The 25,217-nt window shown below is 47.8% G+C and overlaps 1 protein-coding gene across 1 annotated transcript in view; it reads right to left on the reverse strand.

The window, feature by feature from the left end:
- Positions 1-7,553: 7,553 nt before the first annotated feature.
- SPR (sepiapterin reductase) overlaps positions 7,554-25,217 on the reverse strand; it is a 63,254-nt gene continuing 45,590 nt past the window's right edge. The window contains exons 2-4 of the mRNA XM_050754514.1: positions 11,901-12,208; positions 11,045-11,335; positions 7,554-8,362 (exon numbers count right to left, since the gene is read on the reverse strand). Coding sequence (XP_050610471.1) covers positions 8,172-8,362; positions 11,045-11,335; positions 11,901-12,204 — 786 coding nt within the window. The 5' untranslated portion in view covers positions 12,205-12,208 and the 3' untranslated portion in view covers positions 7,554-8,171. The remainder of the gene's footprint in view (positions 8,363-11,044; positions 11,336-11,900; positions 12,209-25,217) is intronic.

A 25,217-nucleotide genomic window follows, 5' to 3' on the forward strand; every position in this document is an offset into this window, starting at 1 on the left:
TTTCATCCTTCCTTCCTTTCCTCCCTTTCCCTCCCTCCTTCCTTCCTTCCCTCCCTCCTTCCTTCCCTCCCTCCTTCCTTCCTTCTCTCCTTCCTCTCTCTCTTCCAAATTACACTATCTTATTATAGAGGTATTGCATGTTCTCTGTGGAAAATTTTTCAAGATACAGAAAAACAAAAAGAGCTCTTAAAATACCACCACTCAGATAACCACTATTTTAAAATCTTACTGTTATTAATATTCATAATAGATAATATTTGTTGGGCTTTTTCTAGATACAAGACACTGTTCTAAGACTTTTCACGCGTTAATTCTCACGACCCTATGAGATGGCTATTCTTTTTAACTCGACTTAACAGATGAGGACACTGTTGAAGTGGGTGGCAGAACTGTGACTTGAATTCAAGCAGGCTGATTCAAGTGATAATCAGTGTTCAAAATTTTGATGTACATATTTGTGGTCTTTTAAAAAAGATCATAAACTAATGTGGACTTCTTTTCTGTTTCTTTTTACAATATAAATTTTGAAAAAGTTTCAAGTAACATGAAGGCATAGCTTACATATTTTATTTTGTTCAAATAATGTATCTGTGCTACAGAGAATTAAAAATACAGCTGATCTGAGAGAGGAAGATGAAAATCACTTGGAATCCTACCACCCAAAAGACCATTGTTTACATTTAGGCATCTATTCCCCACTCCTGGAATGAATTTAGGATTAGGAACACAGGTGCGACTCCTGAACCCAGCCAACAACACTCAAGGAGTCTTTCAATGGGCCGGGGAATCACAGGACCTTTGGCAATTAGGTGCACAGCGAAGGATGTGAATTGTATTTGAAATCAGCCTGTTCATGGAATGTTGCACAAAATCTTTATAAACCACCCTGGTTGCAGCAGAAAGAGAACAGAGCTGGGGAGTCAATGAAGCTGGACTCTCCGCGACCTTCCCAGGGGCCCGAGGTAGGGGAAGTCATTTCCTCTGCGGGCCTCAGTTTTCTCATCTGTATAGTGAGACACTGCAATTCTAGCAAGGAGTGACTGGCAGCAGAGCTTCCTTTCTGGGTTATCTGCAATATTTTGGGCGATTCCTGACACAGTTCCCACCCAGCTCTGGCACAAGAAACAAGAGGGCCGGTATTATGAAAGGGCTGGGGTCAGGGAACACCAAAGGCTTAAGGCCTCCCAAACGAGGGTGTGAGCTCTATTTTCCTGGAGGGCTGGGCCAGCCAAGCCGATTAGGGGCCCGGAGCAGCTGTGGGCCGAGGGAGGCCGCTGGGAGTGAGGGGATTGAAACGGCTCTTTCCCACCCTCTCCCCCACCAGCCTGCTCTGTGTAAAAATTCCAAACTCCCAATCAAACCCCCTTCTCTTTTCTCCTTTCATTCACCTGCCCATCTTCCTCTCCTCTTCTCTCCTTTTCTATCCAAACTCATAATTAATCGCTCAAGGCAAAAGTAATGAATGTTAATTGGCCATCTGTAGGAAGACTAATTAAAATCTACCACGCTGGGGTTTCAAACATACCTATAGCAACGGAGTGAATCGGGAATGAGGCGAGGAGGGACTGAGGTAACAGCTGAAAGCCTGCAAAACACCATTGGGCTTAGGTGTGAGGGAACGACGCCAGAGAGGGGCCGAGATGCTGGGGAGAGGGAGAGATGGAGAGGGAGGAAAAAACTTCCACGATTTGCCGCGCCACTACAGGGCCTGGCATTTTGTGGCTGTTCTGTTTTGTGTTCAACAAACATTTACACTTTTCCTTCTCACTGGACATGGCCTAAGGGGTGTCTGCAGTTTGTCAACACACAATTGTTATACCCCAGTCACAGGCCTGAACACACTCATTTATCCAGGGACACCAGTCCCGTGTCAAGATCACACACACATAAATCTCATGCACAGCTTTGCATGAGCTCCTGCTTGGAAGGTAACAACCTGTCACATGTGCACACATGCACACCCAATTATGAATGGAGAGCAACCCAGAAATACAACATGTGGTTATATACCACCACTCATAATCACATATATGTACACTGTTGATGCATACATGATTTAAACACACAGACCCACTGTTATTCAAATACAAATGCTCATGTGTGCTCACAGTAGTTTTCAAAGTTACACTCACATTCACACAATAGGCTTATAGGTGTGCATGTACAGCTATACACTCAAACCCACATTTGCACACCACACCATTACCTGGTAAGTTTTACATCAGAACACTTATACACAGGTACACACACAATTACACCCCTCTAGGCATAAGAAAAGCTGAATGTTCAAACCCCCATAAGACTAATTCTAAGGTGGCAAACAGTTTTTTATATATATATATATATATATATATACACACACACACACAGAGACACACACACACAGCTTGGGCCCAGGGCAGGCCCATGTGTGATTCATATATATCTGTAATGTGCATACTCGGAGACCCAGGTCCCTGGGGAGAACACATTCCAGGTGATGGCTTCTGGGCTCGAACCACTGATTCAAGTCTTTGGCCTCATCTCCTCTCTCAGAACACCCTGCTGTGAGCACCATGAGCATACAATGCCTGTTAGATTGTTCCATCCAGCCTTTAGGCAGAAAGAAACATGGATCTGAGGACGGCATGAGAGATGGCCTGGGGTTAAGATGGTTTCTGATGAGGCCAGGACAGGGGTGAAGGTGCCAGCCTGTGGGATGGATGGCAGGGCCTTTGTATTCAAGTCTTCAAGGGGTCAGTTCCATGGATCGGGGGAGGATGAAATAGGGTGGCCATGGCATTGTGGGAAGAGCACCAATACAGGGTGGGGTCCCTTTGGTCAGGGTCCCTCTTTCCTCTTACTTGGAGCGAAAAAGCTGCCCTCCTTACTAGGTAGTTCCTGGGGCCTCTTTCTCATTGCTATGAAATTTATCTGTGATACACTTAGATTAAAGCAGGAGGAAGTGCAAACACAAAAGAAGAACGTCCTGACATTTGGGGCCAGGGAGTGGGGTTGAAAACCTGGAAAGAGTCACCAGAGAAAAGTTTCTACCCAAGGATCCTTACAGGAAAAGGCTCAACATTCTCAAGTCCTCCAGGCTTTGTGCCAACACGCTATTCTCCTGGAGACTTGGTGCTTGAGGTTCTTGGACCTTTTGCAGCCCGGAGTCGGTGCCCAAGGCCCATCCTCCGGTCCAGCAAGGAGACTGGCATGGAGAAGAGTGGGTCAGAGGAGGGCAATGTTCTCGGTGCCCCAGAGGGACCTGGGTGTGGGATACATTCCCAGAAGTGGGAGTCAGACACAAGAAGGACTTTCCAGCTCTCAGAGAAAAATCCCTGACGACCGGAAGTGACTGACACACACCAGACCAGGTGCTCATCACCCCGTCTGGGTTCCTTCCAGGTGGCATAGCTACCCAACATCTCGACCTGACAAGCAGGACACAGCTGCTCTGAGAAGTGACTGCCCAGGGCCCCATGGCTGTGAGTGGCCGAGCCAGGCCACAGAAGCCAAGTCCAGTGGGCTATCTCATAAAGCTGGGCGGCCCTGTGGCCACTTCCTGTGCAGGAAGGGAAGGAGCAGACCTGCTTCCCAGGGCTTGGACTTCCTGGAGAGCCTCTGGGCCTTTGGGAATCTCCCTCTGCCGACCAAGGCCTCAGAATTCTCTGGGAGGAACAGGCATGCACACACACTCTCACACTCACACACATACAGTCCTATGACAGCTTCTACATTTGGAGCTGACAGATGTGCAAGGTAACAGCTCGGCAACGCCTGTGCAGCTGAGGCCCTGGCGTCGCGAACGGGATTATTTCCAGCAAGGCTCAGGGCGGCTGCGTGAGCGCACGCCCGGGTGTGTGTGTGTGTGTGAGTGTGTGTATGTGAGAGAGAGAGGGAGGGGGGGAAGAGAGAGAGGGAGTATGAGCGTGTGTGAGTGTGTGAGGGTGTGTGGCTTCTCCCGCCATCTCTCTCCCTTCATCTAAATCTGTCTTACTATATTTTCGAATCTTTCTGCCTGTTTCCTCCCTGCGTTTCTGTCCCTCTCTCTATCTTCTCTCACTGTCCGGCTTGCCCTGTCTCTGTCTTTGACTCTCGCGGTGTCTGCTTTTGTTTCTCTGCCTGGATGCTCGACGGGACTTGCCTCCTTTCAACTCCTCACTTTGCCCCTGGTCCCTTTCCTGTGTCACCCAGGCAGGCCACAAGGAGGGACTCTTAGAAAAAGCCTATTTTGTTCCAGAAAGTGATGCAGCTGTCCCTGTCCTTTGCATAGGGCTCCTGCCCAGGGGGTGAGATAGGGGAATCTGGGGCTGTCCTTGGGCGGTCCTGTGGACTAAGAGGCTACTAGACAGCTTTCAGGTTAGTTAGCTGAGGAACCACGCTGAGCCACTGAGGTCAGCTGGGGGAGGAGCCCCCAAGGGATAGGCATTTCCTTCTCTCTCCCATCCTCCTTTCCTCCAGCTCCTCACTGAAAATAGAAGTCTGGGACTCTCCCGGCTCACATGAAGGGCACTTAGGGCTGAAGATGGAGTTACCATGGATGAAAGGAGCGACAAAGGGTGAGGTAGGGGAGGCTGGCTGGGAAGTAACAATAATTCCCTGGTGGGAGTGGGCTCTACTTCAAAAGTCTGAGACAACATCTGTGCTGCTCCCCATCTCCCAGCACCACAGGTGGGAGACCTCAGGACTGGGACTGGGGAGTGGGGCAAGGATGGCTTGCTCCAGGATTGGAGCCCTACCCTCCATCATCGGCTCCCCCAGCTGACTCCAGAGGTTCGGAGTGATTCCTCAGCTGGCTTCCAGCAAGCTGTCTAGTGGCTTCTGGTCCACTCCCCTCCTCTTTTACACGCCAGATTACTGAGAGATGATGTGAGAGCTGGAGAGGTGCCACCCAATGGGGGTCTCCACCCCAGGGACTGGGAGTCATCTTCACCCACCTCTCTGTCACCACACGGGAGCCCAGTAGCGAGGGCATGCCTGGGTGCTCTTGGGTGTGCTCACCCGGGAATGTGCACACCTGCTATACGAGTCAGAATTACCGCATGCCTGCTAGCCTATGAGGCCATGTTCTATGGGGACGGAAGAAGGTGAAGGATGCTAGGAGGCAGCATCCCAGTGCCCGGCTCTCTGGGGTGAGACACGGGGAGATGCTAGGATGGAGTACATCCTGGGCATGTGACCCTGATGACTGACAACAGACTCAGCGCCAGCCTTGGTGTGGGGGCACATGTGTTTATTCATGGGAGGAAGGACAGGAATTGGAGATTCAGGGGAACCTCTTGACCAGACTAATCCCAGCTGATCATGCTCTTGGACACTGGCTTTGGCCTGGAATATTCCCCTCACTCCCCCTGCTCCTCACAGGCCAGCTGCTGGCCCCAGTGCAGGCGTATTAAACACAAAACCAAAAACCGTCCAGCACTCTCACACCAAAGACAAAGAGGAAACTTGTTTATCTTTTGGCTCATCTATGGCCCTGCTCGCTCCAGCAGCTGGGCCCTGGGCATGTGCAGGCATGTATTTGCGTGTGTGCACTCACATGTGCTCATGTGTGTGGTGGCCAAGGCCGGGTCATGCAGTCGGGGAACACAGATGGTTAGCCCCTGGAGGGTGGCTGCTTATGGCCTGGAGGCTGCCACAAAAGCCTCCCTGCCTCAGTGTGGGGGGACCTGGGGAGGCTGAGTTCAGGGCTGGGAGCAAGGTCTGGGAAATCCCTGAGGCCAGAGACAGTGGGTCACTGAAGAGGCCTCGGGCCTGGCAGGAAGAGTGCTGCTGCCCATCTCTGATCTCCCCAGTTCCCTGGGGGCCCCCGAGAGTCCAGAATCCTGGACTGCAGGGAGAGACAGCCCAAGAGAGCACTTCCAAAGCTCTTACATCTCTGGGCTCAGAGAAGACAAATGTCAGGCATGGGAGGGCCTCGCCACCTCGTGGGGACAAGCGGTACTCCTCACGAAGCCCCTGGCCAACCAGCCTAGAGGGGAGGGACAGAGTCAACCCCGATGATCATTCACAAGGAGCTGGACTGGCACTGCCCACCCTCATACTCCCGCAGGAGCAAGGGGCCGGGTGAGGAAACCTACCTACCAGCCACCATGGCACGAAAGGCAACCCAGGCTGCCATAATCCACTGCCTCATCACACTGGAAACACCTCAGAGGAGGGTGTCCAGGAAGGAATCTTGGAGTTCACTGCTCTAAAGAAACTGAAGCCCAGAGAGAGAGCAGGGCTCTGCCCAACTCCCCACAGCATCTCTGTCACAGACAAGGTAGTGGAAGTGAAGGTTCCTGACTCCAAAGTTCATGCATTTTTCTGTAAATCCAAGACAAGGTATCCAGACCAGACCCCACCCTCACCTCCAGGAGGCTGAATAGGGGCAGTACAGTGAGAGGTTTTGCCTCAAGTCAGCCAGGGGAGGATGTCTGGGCCGCCTAGAGGAGAGGAGGCTTCCAGCAGGGCTCCAGGATGATCTGGATCTTGATATTTAAAGGCAATAAATAATATTAGCACCTACGGGGCAGTTACCACAATGCTGCACTGTGCTGAACATTTACAAACATTAGGTCACTTAATGTTCAAAATAACCCTTTAGGCTAGGTGCCATTATAATCCATTTTTCAGATAAGGAAACTGAGGCACAGAGAAGAAACTTGCCCTGGGTTACCAGCTGTGGCAGAGCAGGAACCTGAGCCCAGTGATTTCTACTTCAATGGGTGCATGAGGGTAACGCCTCTGCTGGACCAGGCAAGCGTTCGCCCATTCCCTCCTAGGGGAGCAGGCAGGGCACTGCCAGCTTCAGCCTAGGGCCTGCCCTTCAGCAAGAGGCGCGGCCTCCATGCGCCCTCTGCTGAGCACAAGGAGGAGTTCTCTTATGCACACTCAGAGGCAGGTGGCGTCCTGGAGTCAGCCGGCAGCGGACCACGCTCCCTCCTCCCAAATATGGCCAGGGGCCAGGGTGCTGGCTGCAGACCACCACTGCTGTGGAGCTCCCAGTCTAGCCTATGTCTACCAACCTGCACAAGGATTGGCTTAGATGAAGCCCTGATTTCTCAGAGCTTCCATTTCTTGGAATCTTGCCCATCTCCTCCAAAGGCATGCTGGTCCTAAGCCCACCCCACTGAGGACCTGGACCATGGGCTGGGCCAGATGGGCAACGCCAAGAGGGCCAATAGCAGCTGGTATCCATTCACAGCATTGCCATGTGGACAGTGGGTGGAATTGGGAATCCAGAGTCGGGGAAAAGACCCAGGCTCCAGGGCCATGCGGAGGGCAGGCTGTAAGTTGGGCCGTAAAAGATGGGTATTCTGAATAGCCCAGGGTGAGAAAAGGGCTGTCAAGGCTGGGGTTGGCATGGGCAACAACACAAAAGAGCAGGCATGCCGATCGTGGGCAACTTTGGACCTGGGCTTGCCACTGAGTGGGGCTTGATGATTGGAGGTAGATGACCCCAGGACAGCTCCCTAGGAAATAAGGACAACATCTCACTTTTGGGTTAACTGCCTCGGGAATGACCTTGGGCCCAGTGAACCAGGAAGTTAGTCACAGACCCTGTATCAGAGGAGAAAGCAAGCATGAAAAAAGGACAATCTGTATTTTATTTGTATCTGCCTTTGGCATGTATACAGACACCCAGGAGCCCCTTCTCCCAGCCTGGGGGAGGGGTGGTAGATTCGGGAGGAAAGAGACATCAGAGTGAGGACACAAAGTGCAAAAGAAGGTCCTGCTACCCTCAGCAAGGGGCATCTATGTGGGCTGGAACTTGTACCATCTGCTCTTCTTCCCATCTAGGCCATCTGTGAATCTACATGGGTCCTCCTATTCCACACCAGATCACTCTTCCCTCTCCCCACAGGCTTGCTATGAGCAGGAGACACAACCTCCTCTCTTCTGCGTTCCAGCTTCTTTTCCTGCTCTTCCCACTCCTTAAGTTCTATTTCTGGGGATAGAGACACCAATACCCATAACCTCTCTCCTACCATCCTCATAATCCAGGGTGCACAGCACAGACTCCTGACAACAGGTAAGGCCAAGATCTGGGAGCTCACAGCTGGCTGTGCCTGACGGCAGGGCAGCAGGCATGAGTGTTTCTATGTGTAAGGCAGGACTGCCCCTATGGCAGGGTGTGGGGAGCCACAGGGCTCTGGGGTATGTCTGAAAGTGGGGACGAAAAGGTTCAGGAAGCCAAAAACATGGGCTTATTTGTCATAGAAGTCGACGTGGGCTCCAGACTTGAACTCGTCCTTTTGCAGCAAGCTCAGCAGTTTCTGGGCTGACACCTTGCAATCCACCAGCTTCCCCTTTGCCTTCAGCTCCTGCAGCCCTTTTCGCATGTCTGGGTCCATGGAGGTCTCCCGGGCCAACTGCTGCATGTCTGTGTCCAAAGGACCTAGAGGATGAAAAGCAGACGATGAGGGAACATGGCCGAGGCAGGGCAGAAGGTTTCAGGTCCCTGTTGTATGTCGGGGGTGGGGCTGAGTCAGGTCTGGCCGGAGGAAACACGTCATCTTGGCTGAAATGTGTGGTCAGGGTTGTCAAAGGCTCCAATTTGTCATTATCAAGCTCTGGACTGAAATTCAAAAGCCCAATGAACATGGACCCTCTAGATTACCATGTCTAAAACCAAGATTCTCATCTCCTGTCCAACCAGCACCACCTCCTGACATTCCCATTTCTATTAATGAAGTATTCTTTTCCCAGACTCAAAACCTCCATCACCTCCTCCTTCCCTCCCCTCCTCGCCCCCACAGCCAACCAGGCACCAGGTAGGACCCTTCAGCGTGTACGTATCCCGACAATCAGGTCCTTTTTACAAGCTTGCTTCTCTCCCTGCCTCAGCTCCTGCAGCCCTCTACTAAACTTACTCCACTAAAACATCACTGGGGCCCGGCTGCAGTGGCTCACACCTGCAATCCCAGCACTTTGGGAAGCTGAGGCAGGTGGATCACTTGAGGTCAAGAGTTTGAGACCAGCCTGGTCAACACGGTGAAACCCCATCTCTACTAAAAATACAAAAATTAGCCAGGCGTAGTGGCATGCACATGTAATCCCAGCTACTCTGGAGGCTGAGGTGCTAGAATTGCCTGAGCTGAGGCAGGGGCGGTGGCTCCTGTAATCCCAGCACTTTGGGAGGCTGAGGCAGGCGGATCACGAGGTCAGGAAATCGAGACCATCCTGGCTAACATGGTGAAACCCCGTCTCTACTAAAAATGCAAAAAATTAGCTGGGCATGGTGGCGGGCGCCTGTAGTCCCAGCTACTCGGGAGGCTGAGGCAGGAGAATGGCGTGAACCTGGGATACGCAGCTTGCAGTGAGCCAAGATCACGCCACTGCACTCCAGCCTGGGCGACAGAGTGAGACTCCGTCTCAACAAAGAAACAAACAAACAAAAACATCACTGGGTTCACAACACTCCTCTGCTCAAAACCCTCAACAGCTTCCCACTAGCCTGGCCTAGTACTCAAAGCATCCTAGTGTGCCCTCCTCTGGGCACACCTACCCTACAGGCAAACCGGAAGACCTGCCACACCCACAGTGAGCCTTCGCACCTTTATTTCCTTTCATCGGGAATGCCTTCCATCTGCTAACAACCAAGGTCAATGTCCAGTTCAGCTACCTCCAATAAAGCCATCTCTAGTCTCCCCACCTAAAGGGAATTGTTCCCTTTTTGAACTGTTGCAAGCACATGCCGTTCTTCACATAAGAATCACTCATGCACCCCAGTATTTGCAGTTAATGGTCCTCAAGGGCAGAAAATCAGAGAATTCCAGGGTTAGAGGGAGAATTTATCTCCTGATCCTTGACTGTTTTCCAATGACCTGTGCATCCCTGCTGAGAGGAAACTTGCTGCCTTTCCAAACAGCCCATTCTATCTCTGAGCACCTGTTACAACATTCTTCCTGAGACCAAAATGAAAACCAGACTGGCCTCTGCCTTGGTTCAGGCCCTGGGGACCTCCTGAAAATCTCAGCTCCCTCATAATGCCCGGGGCAGCCTCCTGAGACCAAATGCAGCCATGTGGCCTCTTGGAGTCTGCTCTGCTCCTGGTTGTAGCTTACATTTGGTCACCATTGTTTGTGCGAGTCCTTGGGCTGAGCTCAGAGTGGATGATGAGTTGAATGTTGGTTGCAAGAATAATTGTGCATGTGTGTTGGGGGACAGGGGTGGTAGGGGCTGGGGTACAGGAGAACGTGAGGAAGGACTTGGAAACATGGTGGGATGTAGGCCTGCCACATCTGTGCTTTGTGCAGGCCATTCTACCTGTCTGCCCTGGGATCCTGACCCTATTCCCCAGGGACACAGACTGCTGGATCACTGCCCAAGTTGCTCAGGCTTTCCATGGCTACTCTGTCACCACTTTCTGATTGCAGCAACCTCAAGCCTAAAAGAGACTCCTCACTATTAAGAAAGGGGCGCTGCAGCATCAGAAACCAGACCCAGTATCACAAGACTCCCTGTCCTTTGGCCTTCATGAAAATAAGGGCTCTATTGTACATATCCCAGTATCCTCAATAGTGTTCCAGCACAGTTCAGCCAGGGATGGTCAGCACTCAACAATGCCTGTCTGCTCTCCATACAGCTAGCATGTCCTGCAGCTTGCCTTACTGTAGTGCTTTGCTAGGTGTTGGGAACACACAGATGCATAGTGCAATACAGTGTGGTCAGTCCTATTTAACAATGAGGCAACACTTCACAGGTCAGGGTCATTTTCACATACAGTATCTCATTCAGTCTTCCGAAGTGCCCTGTGAGGCAGGGAGCGTCTTCCCCATTTCACATGAGGAAGGCCTGGTACTCAAACCCCAGTCTTCTCCCAAACTTCATCTAATACCTCAGACTTTCCTGCCCCACCCTCCAGTCCAGGCAACTCCTCACTCTCTGCCAGTATCCCCGGACCCTACCACCTCTATTTCCCCTGGGTCTGTATTTCCCCTAACGGGTCATGGATCAGGATTCAAGGACAAAATCCTGTGGGTTGTTTCCTGGAGGGGGTGGACTAGGCCGCTTGCCCAGCCCCGAGAGGCGCACCAGTGGGTTCTGGAGGACAGGGACGGCAGGACTTCCCACCTACCTGGGGCATAGTTCAGTACCCTCACATTAGGTTCCTCCAGCGCCAGGACCTGGAACAGCATATCACGAGCAGCCTTTCCTGCACAGTACAGCGCCCAGCCTTTGAAAGGCTGCAGGGCACAGAGGGACGAGATGTTAACCACGGTTCTGTTGAGGCCAGGACTGGCCGGGAAGGCCTTCAGGACGCTGGAAGTCAGGCAGAGCATGGAGGTCAAGTTCAGCGCCCAGTAGTTGTTCACTTGAGTGGAGTCACTCAGGTCCACGAAGCCTTTGGACACATCCCCAAGAGAGCCTGAAAAACCAACCCTTAGGAGTAACTCAGGGCAGGCGGGGCTTTCTTCTCTCCCAGCCCTCCCAAGTTCTTCCAGATATCCTCTTCCCATGCAGACCGAGAGGAGGAAGCTGCGCTTCTGAAGAGGCTTCTCTCTTCCCCAGCTCTGCGGAAAGACACACCTGGGGAACCCAGCCATCCCAAGCTGCAGAAGGAGAAGGCAACTGACTTGCCGAGGGAGAGCTCTAGGGGTCCTCTGGAGAAGCAGCGACTTTACTTGTTTGGAGACTTGAAGCCCTGACTCAGGCCTCCGCCAGAGGGCGCAGAGCAAGGGGATCGGGAAAGTTCTACAGGCGCTTTGGAAAACCCGGCTGGCCAATTTTCCAGGAAGTGGGGGCAGACTGTTGCCCCGACGGCACCGAGTCTTCCTGTACACCTCGCCTCCGCTTGCTACTCAAGCTGGAACAACTAGGGCTTTAGATTTCTAGGCGTCCTATCTGACTCCCTAGGAGTCGCTGTTAAATTCCCCAGCGGTGGAGGAAGTGGGCGCTCACATGGGGAGCCCGCTTCAGTCTCGGGGTCTTACCCGCGTTGTTGATGAGCAGCAGTCGCTGCAGCCCCTCGGGCCTGGGGAGGTCGCGCAGGGCTCCGAGCAGCTGCTGCAAGCCGGCCTCGGCGCCCAGGTCGGCGGGCACCCGCACCACGCGCAGGCCAGACCGCTCGGCGCCCAGCTCGGCCTCCAGCTGCCGCAGTGCCTCGTTGTTGCGGGCGTTAAGGACCAGCACGGAGCCGGGCGACAGCAGCGAGGCCAGAAGCGGGGCCAGCGTCCGGCCGAAGCCGCGGGAGGCCCCGGTCAGCACGCACACAGCACGCCCCAGGCCGCCCTCCATGCTACTGTCCTCCGCCGGCGGCGCTGGGACCCGAGGGAGGCGGGGCGGTCGCGGGGGGCGGGACCGCAACGGGTGTAGGCGGGGCCGCCCTGCCGGGGCCGGGAGGGAACCTCAGGCTTCGGGCCGCGAGCGCCCAGGAGTGCTGGTTCCCTTGGGATCTGGTTCCCTTGGTCGCTGGTGGCGGAAGTCAAGCTGTGGGCGGTAGCCCAGTCCGTGCCAAGTGGGACAACAGAGAGGGCCGGCAGGCGCGGCCCACACGGAAAGCCCTAGCGTGGTTCCCAGCTCTGCCTTGTTCTTCGTCCGCGAGCTCAACCTCCGGCTGGGACGCATGCTCGAATTTCCTCCCATTTCCAGCCCTAACTTCTTTGCACTACTGACCTCTTCCAGGGCAGGCCCTGCACTAGGTGCTGGGCGTCCCTGGTCGTGGCCAGTGAATGCCCTGAATGAAGCTTATGCTCGTTTAGGGATTGAAGTCTCTGCTTGCTTGGGAGCTCACTGCTCTCTGGATGACAGGAGCTTCCTCTTGGAGCACCACAGTGGCTTCAAATGATATTAAAACCTTTTCCTTTTACTAGGCTCTGAGCAGCCCCGTGCTCCCACCAGTAACCCCTGCTTCTCTGAGATTTCTGACTCCTGTCGCTAAAAGTGTGTTCCCCAGGATTCTGCTCCTGCTCATGCTACAGTCTTCCTAGTAGCAATTCCATCCACTCTCAGCTTCAAGTTTACGAAATCATCTGTATGTACTTCCAGGTAGGTGCTTCAGAAAATCCACATTTTTTTTTTCCTAGGAGAAGGGGAACGTGAGACAAGTTGGCATTCAGCTACATATATTAAAAAGGAATCTCTTCATGGTTTCCTTCTCTGTGGCCGAATGGTATTCCATTGTGTATACACATATGTTCAAATATTATGTATCAGTTTTTAAAAAATGAATCTCTTTAGAGTTTAGCAAGGGCAGTAAGTAACCTCTGATAACTTAGCCCAGTTCCCCACAGGGCTGATCCCTCCCCTGGGGCTAAACAGCAAAGAGCAAAGTTATCACCTTTCCTCTTATTGCCAACTCCAAGGAAGAAACAACTTGAAGGAAGGTTTTTTTCTTTTCTTTTCTTTTTTCTTCTTCTTTTTTTTTTTTTTTTTTTTTTTTTTTTTTTTTTTTTTTTTTTTACAGTGTCTCGTTCTTGGCCCGAACTGGAATCCAGAGGTGTGATCACAGTTTACTGCAGCCTTGAACTCTTGGGCTCAAGCAATTCTTCTACCTCAGGCTCCTGAGTAGCTAGGATTACAGGTGTGCACCACCACACCTGGCTAATTGTTTTTAAGCTTTCTCTATTTTAACGCTGATAGGACTCTGTATATGTATATACCATTTGAAGTTGCCCTGCTTTTCACTTACCTATTCACACTGAAAGATAGAGATCTCGTTGGCCCAACAGCCTACTATTTAAAGAATTTTAATAGCTTCTCCCTGCTCTTCAGGCCTTAGAAGACAGGTTGATGAAAGCACGATCCCATCCATCCATTCATTTGACATTTATTAAATTTCTACCATTTGCAAGATTTTGAAGAAAAGGAGGGAATAATGAAGGGATGGCAAAAAATCAGACCCAGCCTCTTCTGAACCTAGCTGCTTCTAGGAGGAACCACTTGGGAACAGCCCCTAAGGAGAATGTGGTTTTCCTATACTAGGAGAGGGTCTGGAAAATTCTTCTTTTCTGAGGAAGATGATTATCTGCTCTCGCTAATTTTTGTGTTTTTTGTAGAGATGGATCTTGCTATGTTGCCCAGTGTGGTCTTGAACTGGACTTAAGCAATTCTCCTGTCTCGGCCTCCCAAAGTGCAGAGATTATAGGTGTGAGCCACTGCACCTGGCCAACAGTAACTTTTTTAAAAAAGATACAAATGCCTGAAAGGTAAGAAATACATAAAAATGTGTTAAAAGCGGCCGGGCGCCGTGGCTCAAGCCTGTAATCCCAGCACTTTGGGAGGCCAAGACGGGCGGATCACGAGGTCAGGAGATCGAGACCATCCTGACTAACACGGTGAAACCCCATCTCTACTAAAAAATACAAAAAACTAGCCGGGTGAGGTGGCGGGCGCCTGTAGTCCCAGCTACTCGGGAGGCTGAGGCAGGAGAATGGCGTCAACCCGGGAGGCGGAGCTTGCAGTGAGCTGAGATCTGGCCGCTGCACTCCAGCCTGAACGGCAGAGTAAGACTCCGTCTCAAAAAAAAAAAAAAAAAAAAAAAAAAGTGTTAAAAGCATAAGTCTGATAAAGGACATGAGTAGGGGAATGGGTGAAATTTGAATAAGGTCTGTAGAGTTAGTTATTGGCATTGAATTATTTCCTGACTTTGACCAATGGACTATTGTTATATCAGCGAGTGTTCTTGTTTTTGGAAATACACAGAAGTATTTGGTAAAGGGGCATCAAATCTGCAATTTACTTTCAAATGTTTCAGAAAAAAACTAGAATGAATAAGGCAATGGTGAAATGTTAACATTTAGGAAATCTGCATTAAAAGTATTCAGGAATTCTTTATACAATTCTTGCAACTTTGTAAAAGTCTGAAATTATTTCTAAATAACAAAGTTTTTAAAATAAGCCATACTTGGCTCATGCCTATAATCCCAGCACTTTGGGAGGCTGAGGCAGGTGGATCAGCTGAGGTCAGGAGTTCAAGACCAGCCTGGCCAACATGGTGAAACCCTGTCTCTGCTAAAAATATGAAAATTAGCCGGACATGGTGGCATACACCTATAGTCCCAGCTACTCAGGAGGCTGACACAGGAGAATTGCTTGAACCCAGGAGGCGGAAGTTGCAGTGAGTCAAGGTCATATCACTGCACTCTAGCCTGGGAGACAGAGCAAGACTCCACCTCAAAAAACAAAAACAAACAAACAAACAAAAACCTTATTTATAAGTCAAAAATAAAATGAAAAAGTGAGCAAAGGATATGAACAGACATTTATCCAAAGAAATTACACAAATGGTCAATAAGCACATAGAAAGATATTCAACATAATTTGCCATCAGAGAAATACAAATCAAAATTACAATAAGATAACACTTTATATCCATTAAGATGGCTAAAATAAAACAGACAGATAATAAATATTGGCAGATGATATGATTTGGCTGTGTCCCCATCCAAATCTCATCTTGAATTATATTTCCCACAATTCCCACATGTCGTGGGAGAGACCCAGTGGGAGGTTAATTGAATCATGGGGGCAGGTCTTTCCCATGCTCTTCTCCTGATAGTGAATAAGTCTCGTGAGATCTGATGGTTTTATAAGCGAGAGTTCCCCTGCACAAGCTCTCTCTTGCCTGCCACCATGTAAGATGCGCCTTTCATCCTTCACCTACGACTATGATTGTGAGGCCTCCCCAGACATGTGGAACTGTGAGTCCATTAATCCTCTTTTTCTTTATAAATTACCCAGCCTCAGGTGTGTCAGCAGTGGGAAAATGGACTAATACAGTAAATTGGTACTGAGAGTGGAGTACTGCTGTAAAGATACCTTAAAATGTGGAAGTGACTTTGGAACCGGGTAACAGGCAGAGGTTGGAACAGTTTGGAGGGCTCAGAAGATAAGAAAGTGTGGGAAGGTTTGGAACTTCCTAGAGGCTTGTTGAATGGCTTTGACCAAAATATTGATAGTGATATGGACAATAAGGTCCAGGCTGAGGTGGTCTCAGGTGGAGATGAGGAACTTGTTGGGAACTGGAGTAAAGGTCACTCTTGCTATGCAAAGAGACTGCAAGCATTTTGCCCCTGCCCTAAAGATATATGGAACCTTGAACTTGAGAGAAATGATTTAGGGTATCTGGCAGAAGAAATTTTTAAGCAGTGAAGTATTCAAGAGGAAGCAAAGCATAAAAGTTTGGAAAATTTGCAGTCTGATGATTCAATAGAAAAGAAAACCCCATTTTCTGGGGAGAAATTCAAGCTGGCTGCCAAAATTTGGATAAGTAGCAAGGAGCCAAATATGTAACAAGGAGCCAAGACAATGGGGAAAATGCCTCCAGGGCATGTCAGAGACCTTCACGTGTCAGAGACCTTCCCATTGCAGGCCCAGAGGCCTAGAAGGAAAAAATGGTTTCATGAACTGGGCATAGAACCCTCTGCTGTGTGCGGCCTAGGAACTTGATGCCCTGTGTCCCAGCTGCTCCAGCCATGGCTAAAAGAGGCCAGGGTACAGCTTGGGCTGTGGCTTCAGAGGGTGAAAGCCCCAAGCCTTGGCAGCTTCCATGTGGTGTTGAGCTTGTAAATGCAGAGAAGTCAAGAATTGAGATATGGGAACCTCCACCTAGATTTCAGAGGATGTATGGAAATGCCTGGATGTCCGGGCAGAAGTTTGCTGCAGGGTGGGACCCTCATGGAGAACCTCTGCTAGGGCAGTGCAGAAGGGAAATGTGGGGTTGAAGCCCTGGCACAGAGTCCCCACTGGGGCACTACCTAGTGGAGCTGTGAGAAAGGGCCACCATCCTCCAGACATCAGAATGGTAGATCCACTGACAGCTTGCACCATCAGCCTGGAAAAGCAGCAGACACTCAATACCAGCCCATGAAAGCAGCCAGGATGGAGGCTGTACCCTGCAAAGCCGTAGGGGCAGAGCTGCCCAAGACCATGGATGCCCCATGGGAGCCCACCTCTTGCATCAGTGTGACCTGAATGTGAGACCTGGAGTCAAAGGAGATAATTTTGGAACTTTAAGGTTTAGTGACTGCTCTATTGGATTTTTGACTTGCAAGGGGCCTGTAGCCCCTTTGTTTTGGCCAGTTTCTCCCATTTGGAATAGCTGCATTTATCCAATGCCTGTACCTCCATTTTATCTAGGAAGTAACTAACTTGCTTTTCATTTTACAGGCTCAGAGGCAGAAGGAACTTACCTTGTCTCAGAAGAGACTTTGGACTGTGGACTTTTGGGTTAATGCTGAAATGAGTTAAGACTTTGAGGGACTGTTCAGAAGGCATGACTGGTTTTGAAATGTGAGGACATGAGATTTGGAGGGGCCAGGGGTGAAATTATATGGTTTGGCTCTGTCCCCACCCATATCTCATCTTGAATTGTAGCTGCCACAATTTCCACATGTTGTGGGAGTGACCCGATGGGAGGCAACTGAATCATGGGGGTGGGTCTTTCCCATGCTCTTCTCATGGTAGTGAATAAGTCTCACAAGATCTGATGGCTTTCTCAATGGAAGTTCCCCTGTGCAAGCTCTCTCTTGCTGGCTGCCAAGTAAGACGTGCCTTTTGGCCAGGCATGGTAGCTGAAGCCTATAATCCCAGCACTTTGGGAGGCCAAGGCAAGCAGATCACTTGAGGTCGGGAGTTCAAGACCAGCCTGACCAACATGGTGAAACCTCATCTCTTCTAAAAATACAAAAATTAGCTGGGCGTGGTGGCACATGCCTATAATCCCAGCTACTTGGGAGGATGAGGCCAGAGAATTGCTTGAACCCAGGAGGTGGAGGTTGCAGTGAGCTGAGATCATACCACTGCACTCCAGCTTGGGTGACAAAGTGAGACTCCATCTCAAAAAAAAAAAAAAAGATGTGCCTTTCACCTCCTGAGTAGCTAGGATTACAGATGTGCTCTACCACATCTGGCTAATTTTTGTGTTTTTGGTAGAGACAGGGTTTCTCCCTGTTGGCCAGGCTGGTCTCAAACTCCTGACTTCAAGTGATCTGCCTGCCTTGGCCTCCCAAAGTGCTGAGATTACAGGTTTGAGCCACTGCGCCTGGCCTGGAGGCCAGAATTCTGAAATCAAGGTATCAGCAGGGCTATATTCCCTCCAAAGTCTCTAGGGGGAGAATTCTTCCTTGCCTCTTCCAGCTCTTGGTGGCTCTGGGCATTGCTGCCAGCAATCCTCATCGTTCCTTGGCTTATAGCTGTGTAACTCCAAACTTTGCCTCTAACTTCACATGGCCTTCCCCTCTATGTCTCTCTGTGCTTCTGTCCTTTCCTCTTGTTGTAAGGACACCTGCCATTGAATTTAGGACCTGTCCTGAATCCAGGATTATCTCATCTCAAGAAACTAAATTTAATTATAGCTACAGATAAGGGCATAGTTTTTTTCCAAATATGATGATATTCACAGGTTTCAAGTAGACATGTCTTTTGAGGTTGGGGAAGGGGGGCACACAACTCAGCCGACTAGGGTGTGTGATAGAGAACAGGGCTTTCTCATTAAGAAATTTGCTAGACTATTGGGCCCCCAATCTTGGCTTTTTGCCACATTTAAAAAGCTGATTTTTGAGAGATACACAGGAAGGAAGCACCAAACTCATTTCAATGGATGCATTTATGAAGACACTGTTTCTGTCATCCCAGTCATCACTTTTATGGCATGGAAGTTACTGGAGTGAGTAAAGCTTTTTGAAAAGCATGGGAACAATAAGATTTCATGTAGCTCATGGGCTTTCTGGTCACATTTGAGTAAAGGAAAAAGGACTGGGAAGGAGAAGCACACAGGGAACAAAGGTGTATTTGATAAGGATGGCAATGAAGTGATCCTGAGCAGGGTTAGGAAAGCAGGCTTTCGTCCCTGCAGCAATATTCCAACTTCAGGAGGTCCATGCTGGACAGCTCCCGCCTTTTACTAGTAGCTTGAAAGACTGGAAAAGACAGCCAGGATCCCTCTGCTTTCCTCTCTGCCAAGACTGAGCTTTTCATTACCCTCCCAAACTCATCTTTTCTTTATTGCTTCTTTTGTTCTAGGATTTCTCAATAATCTGTCACCTGGTGACAGATTTATGCGTATTCTTTAGTTTCATTCATTCATTTATTTATGCATTCATTCAATAACTATTTATTCTATTTATTGAGTGCCTACCAAGTACCAGGCTTTGAAGACACCACATTCATGCTACATATAGGTGCTGGAGATACATCAGTTTGCAAAATAGGCAAAGATTCTTGTCTTCCTCAAGGTTACATTTTTGGAGAGAGAAACAGGGAAAAAAAAAAAAAGTAAAACCGAGAAACAGGAAAAAAAAAAAAAAAGTATGTTGGATGGAGCTGTGGTTTGAATGTGTGCTCCAAAGTTCATGTGTTGGAAATTTTTTTTTGAGACAGAGTCTCACTCTGTCACCCAAGCTGGAGTGCAGTGGTGCATTGCAACCTCCATCTCCCAAGCTCAAGAGATCCTCCCATCTCAGCCTTCTAAGTATCTGGGACTGCAGATGCATGTCACCACGCTCAGCTACTTTTTAATTTTTTTGTAGAGATGAGGTCTCACTATATTGCCCAGTCTGATCTCAAACTCCTGGACTCAAGCAGTCCTCCCACCTGGGCCTCCCAAAGTGCTGGGATTACAGGTGTGAGCCACAACACCCAGCCATGTGTTGGAAACTTAATCCCCAATGCAACAGTGTTGGGAGGTGGAGCATAATAAGTGAATAGGCCAGGCGGGCTCTGCCCTTGTGAATGGATTAATGTCATTGTCACAGGAGTGAGTTATTATTGCAGGAGTGGGCTTGTTATAAAAGTGAGTTTGGGCTAGGCACTGGCTCATGCCTGTAATCCCAGCATTTTGAGAGGCCAAAGCAGATGGATAGGCTGAGCTCAGGAGTTTGAGACCAGCCTGGGAAACCTGAGGAAACCCCATTTCTACTGAAAATACAAAAAATTAGCTGGGTGTGGTGGTGCATGCCTGTAGTCCCAGCTACTCTGGTGGCTGAGGCATGAGAAGTGCTTGAATTCAGAAGGCAGAGGTTGTAGTGAGCTGAGATCAGATTCTATCTGAATCCAGAGTAAGATTCTATCTGAAAAAACAAACAAACAAAAAAAGGCCGGGCACGGTGGCTCACACCTGTAATCCCAGCACTTTGGGAGTCCAAGGCGGGCAGATCACAAGGTCAGGAGATTGAGACCATCCTGGCTAACACGGTGAAACCCCGTCTCTACTAAAAATACAAAAAATTAGCCGGGCATGGTGGCGGGCACCTGTAGTCCCAGCTACTCGGGAGGCTGAGGCAGGAGAATGGCGTGAACCCAGGCGGCGGAGCTTGCAGTGAGCCGAGATCGCGCCACTGCACTCCAGCCTGGGTGACAGAGCGAGACTCCATCTCAAAAAAAAAAAAAAAAAAAAAAAAAAAGAGTTTGGCTCTTTCTTGCTCTCTCAATCTCCCACATGCTCTCTTGCCTTTCTGCCTTTCTGCCTTCTGCCATGGAATGGTGCAGCATGAAGGCCCTCACCAGATTCTTGTGCCATGCTCTTGGGCTTCTCACCCTCTGTAACTATGAGCCTAATAAACTTCTATTGTTTATAAATTACCCATCGCAGGTATTCTGTTGTAGCAGCATAAAACAGACTAATACACATGATGATACATTTCAAAGGAAAATAAAACAAAGATGGTAATTATGGAGTACTGAGGTAGAGAGTGCTTGCAATTTTATACTGGGTGATCAGAGAATGCCACATTGAAGGCATAGTATTTGAGAAGAGAGCAGTAGGAGGTGAGAGAGTGACCCATGCAGCTATCCAGAGGAAGACTATTTCAGGCAGAAAAAACAGAAAGCACAGAGGCTCCTAAGTGGGATGGTGCCTGGGTTGTCTGAAGAACAGGAAAAGGGCAGGGTTGTTTTAGTAGTGTTAGCAGGACAGAGAATTTAGAGATATCAGAGAAGTCATGGAACATCAAATGTGTACAGGGCCTTACAGGTGGTTGTAAAAGTTTTCCTTTTATTGGGAGAGAGATGGGAAAGCACTGGAGGGATCTGAGCATAAGGGATCTGCTTAGACTCAGAATCGTTCCTGCTTCAGTTTTGAGAATAAACCATGGACTCTAGGGAGGAGCAAGGAGACTATCTAGGAGGTTGTTTCTATATTACAGATGAGAGATTCCGGAGATGTGATTCATTTGGGGATACATTTTGAAGAAGAAGGCAAAAGCATTTGCTGGACATGGAGATGGAGTATACAGAAAAGGGAATAGTCGGTGATGACTCCACAGTTTGGGGCCTTTGCACTGGGAGGATAAAAATTGCCATTTTCTGAGGTGGGGAAGACTGCAGAAGGAGCAGGATTCTTTGGAGGAGATTAGAGTTCAGTTTTGGGGCTGGGTGCAGTGACTCACGCCCGTAATCTCAGCACTTTGGGAGGCCAAGGCTGGCAGATCGTTTGAGGCCAGGAGTTTAAGAACAGCCTGGCCAACATGGTGAAACCCCATCTCTACCAAAAAATACAAAAATTAGCCAGGTGTGGTGGTGCATGCCTGTAGTACCAGCTGCTTGGGAGGCTGAGCCAGGAGAATCGCTTGAATCCAGGAGGTGGAGGTTTCAGTGACCCCAGAACTTGCCACTGCACTCCAGCCTGTGTGACAGAGCAAGACTCCATCTCAAAAAAAAAAAAAAATTCAGTTTTGGATGTGTTAAGTTGAGATGCCCACTGGATATCAAAGAGGAGACGTCAGTAGACATATATGTAAGTTTGGAGTAAAAAGGAGAAGTCTAGACTGTTGATACAAATTTGAAAGTCTTCAGCAGACAGATAGTTTTTAAAGCCTCAAGATAGGATGAGATTACTTAGGGAGTCAGTACAGATGGAGAAGAGAAGTTGTGGAGATAAGGAGGAATCCAGAAAAACAGACAGATACAGGGTTACCAAATGAAATAAAGGACACCCAGTTATATTTTAAATAAATAATTTTTAGTACATAATTATCTCATGCAATATTTGGCATAAACTTATACACAAAGTTATTTGTTATTTATCTGAAATTCAGGCTTAACTGCATTTTTGTTTGTTAAATCTAACATTCCTAGCCTGGGAACCACTGGCCATGGAGGCAGGAGGAGAATCAGGAAAATGTGATGTCTTGGAAGTATAATATAGTTTTAAAAGTACTTCAAGAAGAAATGTGTTATTGAAATGTCACAAACTCCTGATAAGTCAAGTACATAGAGAATTGATTTAATAACATGGAAGTCATTGATGACCTTCATGTGAGATGTTTCTGTGAAATGGTGGGTACAAAAGTTTGATTGAAGTAGGTTCAAGAGAGAATAGAGGTAAGGAATAGAAAAATGCCAAGGGCAGGATGTATAGTTTACATGAAACCTACTCACTATTCACTTTTCTGTTACTGTTGAATCTTGGTCGCAGATCTACAGCTGAAGCACAGAATACTGTTCGTAGCCCCCACGAGCGTTCCATGTTTCCCTGTTTACAACAGGTTTTCTCCCATATGCACCTGCTTGTTTGCAGGGCACATTCTCCTCTTGTCACTGCCTGGTTCTAATCTATGGAGCCTCTGTCCCTGCTTACAGTACTCTCTGCAGTGACCCCACTCCCCAGATGAGAAGATGCCAGTGTCAGCCTCCCTCAAAATTATATGTTACCATCAGTATAATGTGTTTAACAATGCCAATAAGACAAATGAGGTGTGTCAATAAGAATTATAGCTGACATCTGAATATTCATTGCAAATACAAGTAAGCATGCTACATGTAACTTGAAGTGAAAACAGCATTTATTATATACTTTTTGTATGTTGATATTTCATAACACTTTAAAGTATTATTGCTAGAGTAAAATTATGAGGTAATTAATGATGACTGTGAAAGCTGTTAATTTTAAATATCAAAAAGTTGATTAATTTTAAATATCAAAAAGGACTTTAAGTAGGCCAGGCATGGTGACTCATGCCTGGAATCCTAGTACTTTGGGAGGCTGAGGTAGGAGATTGCTGGGTTTGAGACCAGCCTGGGCAACATAGGGAGACCTTGTCTCTATGAAATAAATTTTTTTAAAAAATTAGCTGGGTGTGGTGGCACATGCCTGTGGTCCCAGCTACTTGGGAGGCTGAGGAGGAAGGATTACTTGAGCCCAGGAGGGCTTGAGCTGTGATTGCACCACTGTATTCCAGCCTGGGTGACCCAGCGAGTCTCTCTCTCAAAAAAAAGAGATTTTAAGTAAATAGGGGGAATAGATTAAGCTAATACAAACCTTAAGAAAGTATGTGAGACAGGAGAGGGCATGGTGTCTCACTCCTGTAATCCCAGCACTTTGGGAGGCCGAGGCGGGCGGATTACAAGGTTAGGAGATCGAGACCATCCTGGCTAACATGGTGAAACCCCATCTCTACTGAAAATACAAAAAAATTAGCCGGGCGTGCTGATGGGCACCTGTAGTCCCAGCTACTCGAGAGGCTGAGGCAGGAGAATGGCGTGAACCCCCGAGGCAGAGCTTGCAGTGAGCCAAGATAGCACCACTGCACTCCAGCCTGGACAACAGACAGAGACTGTGTCTCAAAAAAAAAAAAAAAAAAAAGTATGTGAGATAGATAATTTAGGAATAAATTTTTATTTCTTTTGATTCAGTAAGTATTTATTTAAATTGTAAATAATAATACAGGCAAAACAAATCAAATTACAACTGAAAATTGCTACAAACAATAAGAAAACTTTGTAAGGCCACTAATAAAAAATAAATATTCTGAAATCAATAGTTTCACAGCCAGCTAGAAGACACAATAGAAGACTATATAAAATAGGGCAAAAAAGAGCAAATAGTAGGTATAAATTAACAAAAATGTGCAGATGTATACAAGGAAAACTAAAACTTTGCCAAAAGACAAAAAAGTAGACCAGAATAGAAAAGTATAAAGTGTTCTTGAACAGGAAGACTTGGCATTACATTACAAAGATGTTAGATCTCCCTAAATTAATTAAATATTTTTAATATAATCTCGATAAAAATACCAAGTTTTTTAATCAAATGAAACAACAAGAATAGATATAAACTAAATGTAATGCTGGGCACTAGCTTAATGCTGTACTGGAGGCTAGAGAAATGCTAAAAAGGGTATTACTGGGTCAAATGGCAAAATAAAAACATGAATGGCAGAAGAGATACAAGTATTGTATCAATGTAAATTTATGAAGTTGATCATTGTACTGTGGTTATGTAAAATAATCTCCCTATTTTTAGGAAATGCACACTTGGGGAACTTAGAGGCAAAGGCCATGATGTACGAAATTTATCCTTAAATGGGTCAGCAAAAGAGTTTTGTATGAAAGAGAAGGAGAAGAAGAGAAGATGAAACTATAAAACAAATATTAACAAATGTGACCCTGGGTAAAGGATATGTGACTATTTTGGATATTGTACTACTTTTATGTTTGCAACTATTTGTGAATTTGAATTTATTTCCAAATAAAGAGTAAAAAAGAAAAGAATAGGTAGAAAGAGTCTGAAAAGAAGAACAATTGAAAGAGACTAGTCTGACCATAAATATACCATTGATATGGTATGGTTTTGGCACATGAATAGACACACAAAGAAACAGAAAGAAAAGTAAAGAAAAAGATGACTAGTGTAGGGAAATTCAGTTTATGATAAAGGATGCATCTCGATGTTAATAAATTGTGTTGTGACAACTGGATATCTATCTGGAAAAGATAAAATTGGATCCATAGCCCACACTATTCATCGGGATAAACTCCAAATGTAGCAAAGATTTATATAGAAAAAAATAAAACCTCAAAAGTAGTAGAAGAAAATATGGACAAATTTCTTTGTAACATTGGAGTGAGGAAGGCCTTTCTATGAATCAAAGTCTAGAAACCAAATTTAAAAAGATAGATATATTTTACTACACAAAAATATTCTGATGACAAAAAGTAGTTACAAGGCAGAGAAAAATAGGAAAATTTTGCAATTCATAAGACTGACAAAGGGTGTTTTCTTTTTGTTTTTTGTTTTTGTTTTTGTTTCTTGAGACTGAGTCTCGCTCTGTCTCCCAGGTTGGAGTGCAGTGGTGCGATCCCGGCTCGCTGCAACCTCTGCCTCCCAGGTTCAAGCGATTCTCTTGCCTCAGCCTCCTGAGTAGCTGGGATTACAGATGCACACCACTATGCCCAACTAATTTTTGTATTTTTAGTAGAGACAGGGTCTCGAACTCCTGACCTCAAGCGATCCATCCGCCTTGGCCTCCCAAAGTGCTGCCGTGCCCGGCCACCCCCTCACTTTTTTTTTTTTTAAATATATATAAGGATTT

The sequence above is a fragment of the Macaca thibetana genome, chromosome 13, assembly GCF_024542745.1.
Source record: "Macaca thibetana thibetana isolate TM-01 chromosome 13, ASM2454274v1, whole genome shotgun sequence".
Lineage (NCBI taxonomy): Eukaryota > Metazoa > Chordata > Mammalia > Primates > Cercopithecidae > Macaca > Macaca thibetana.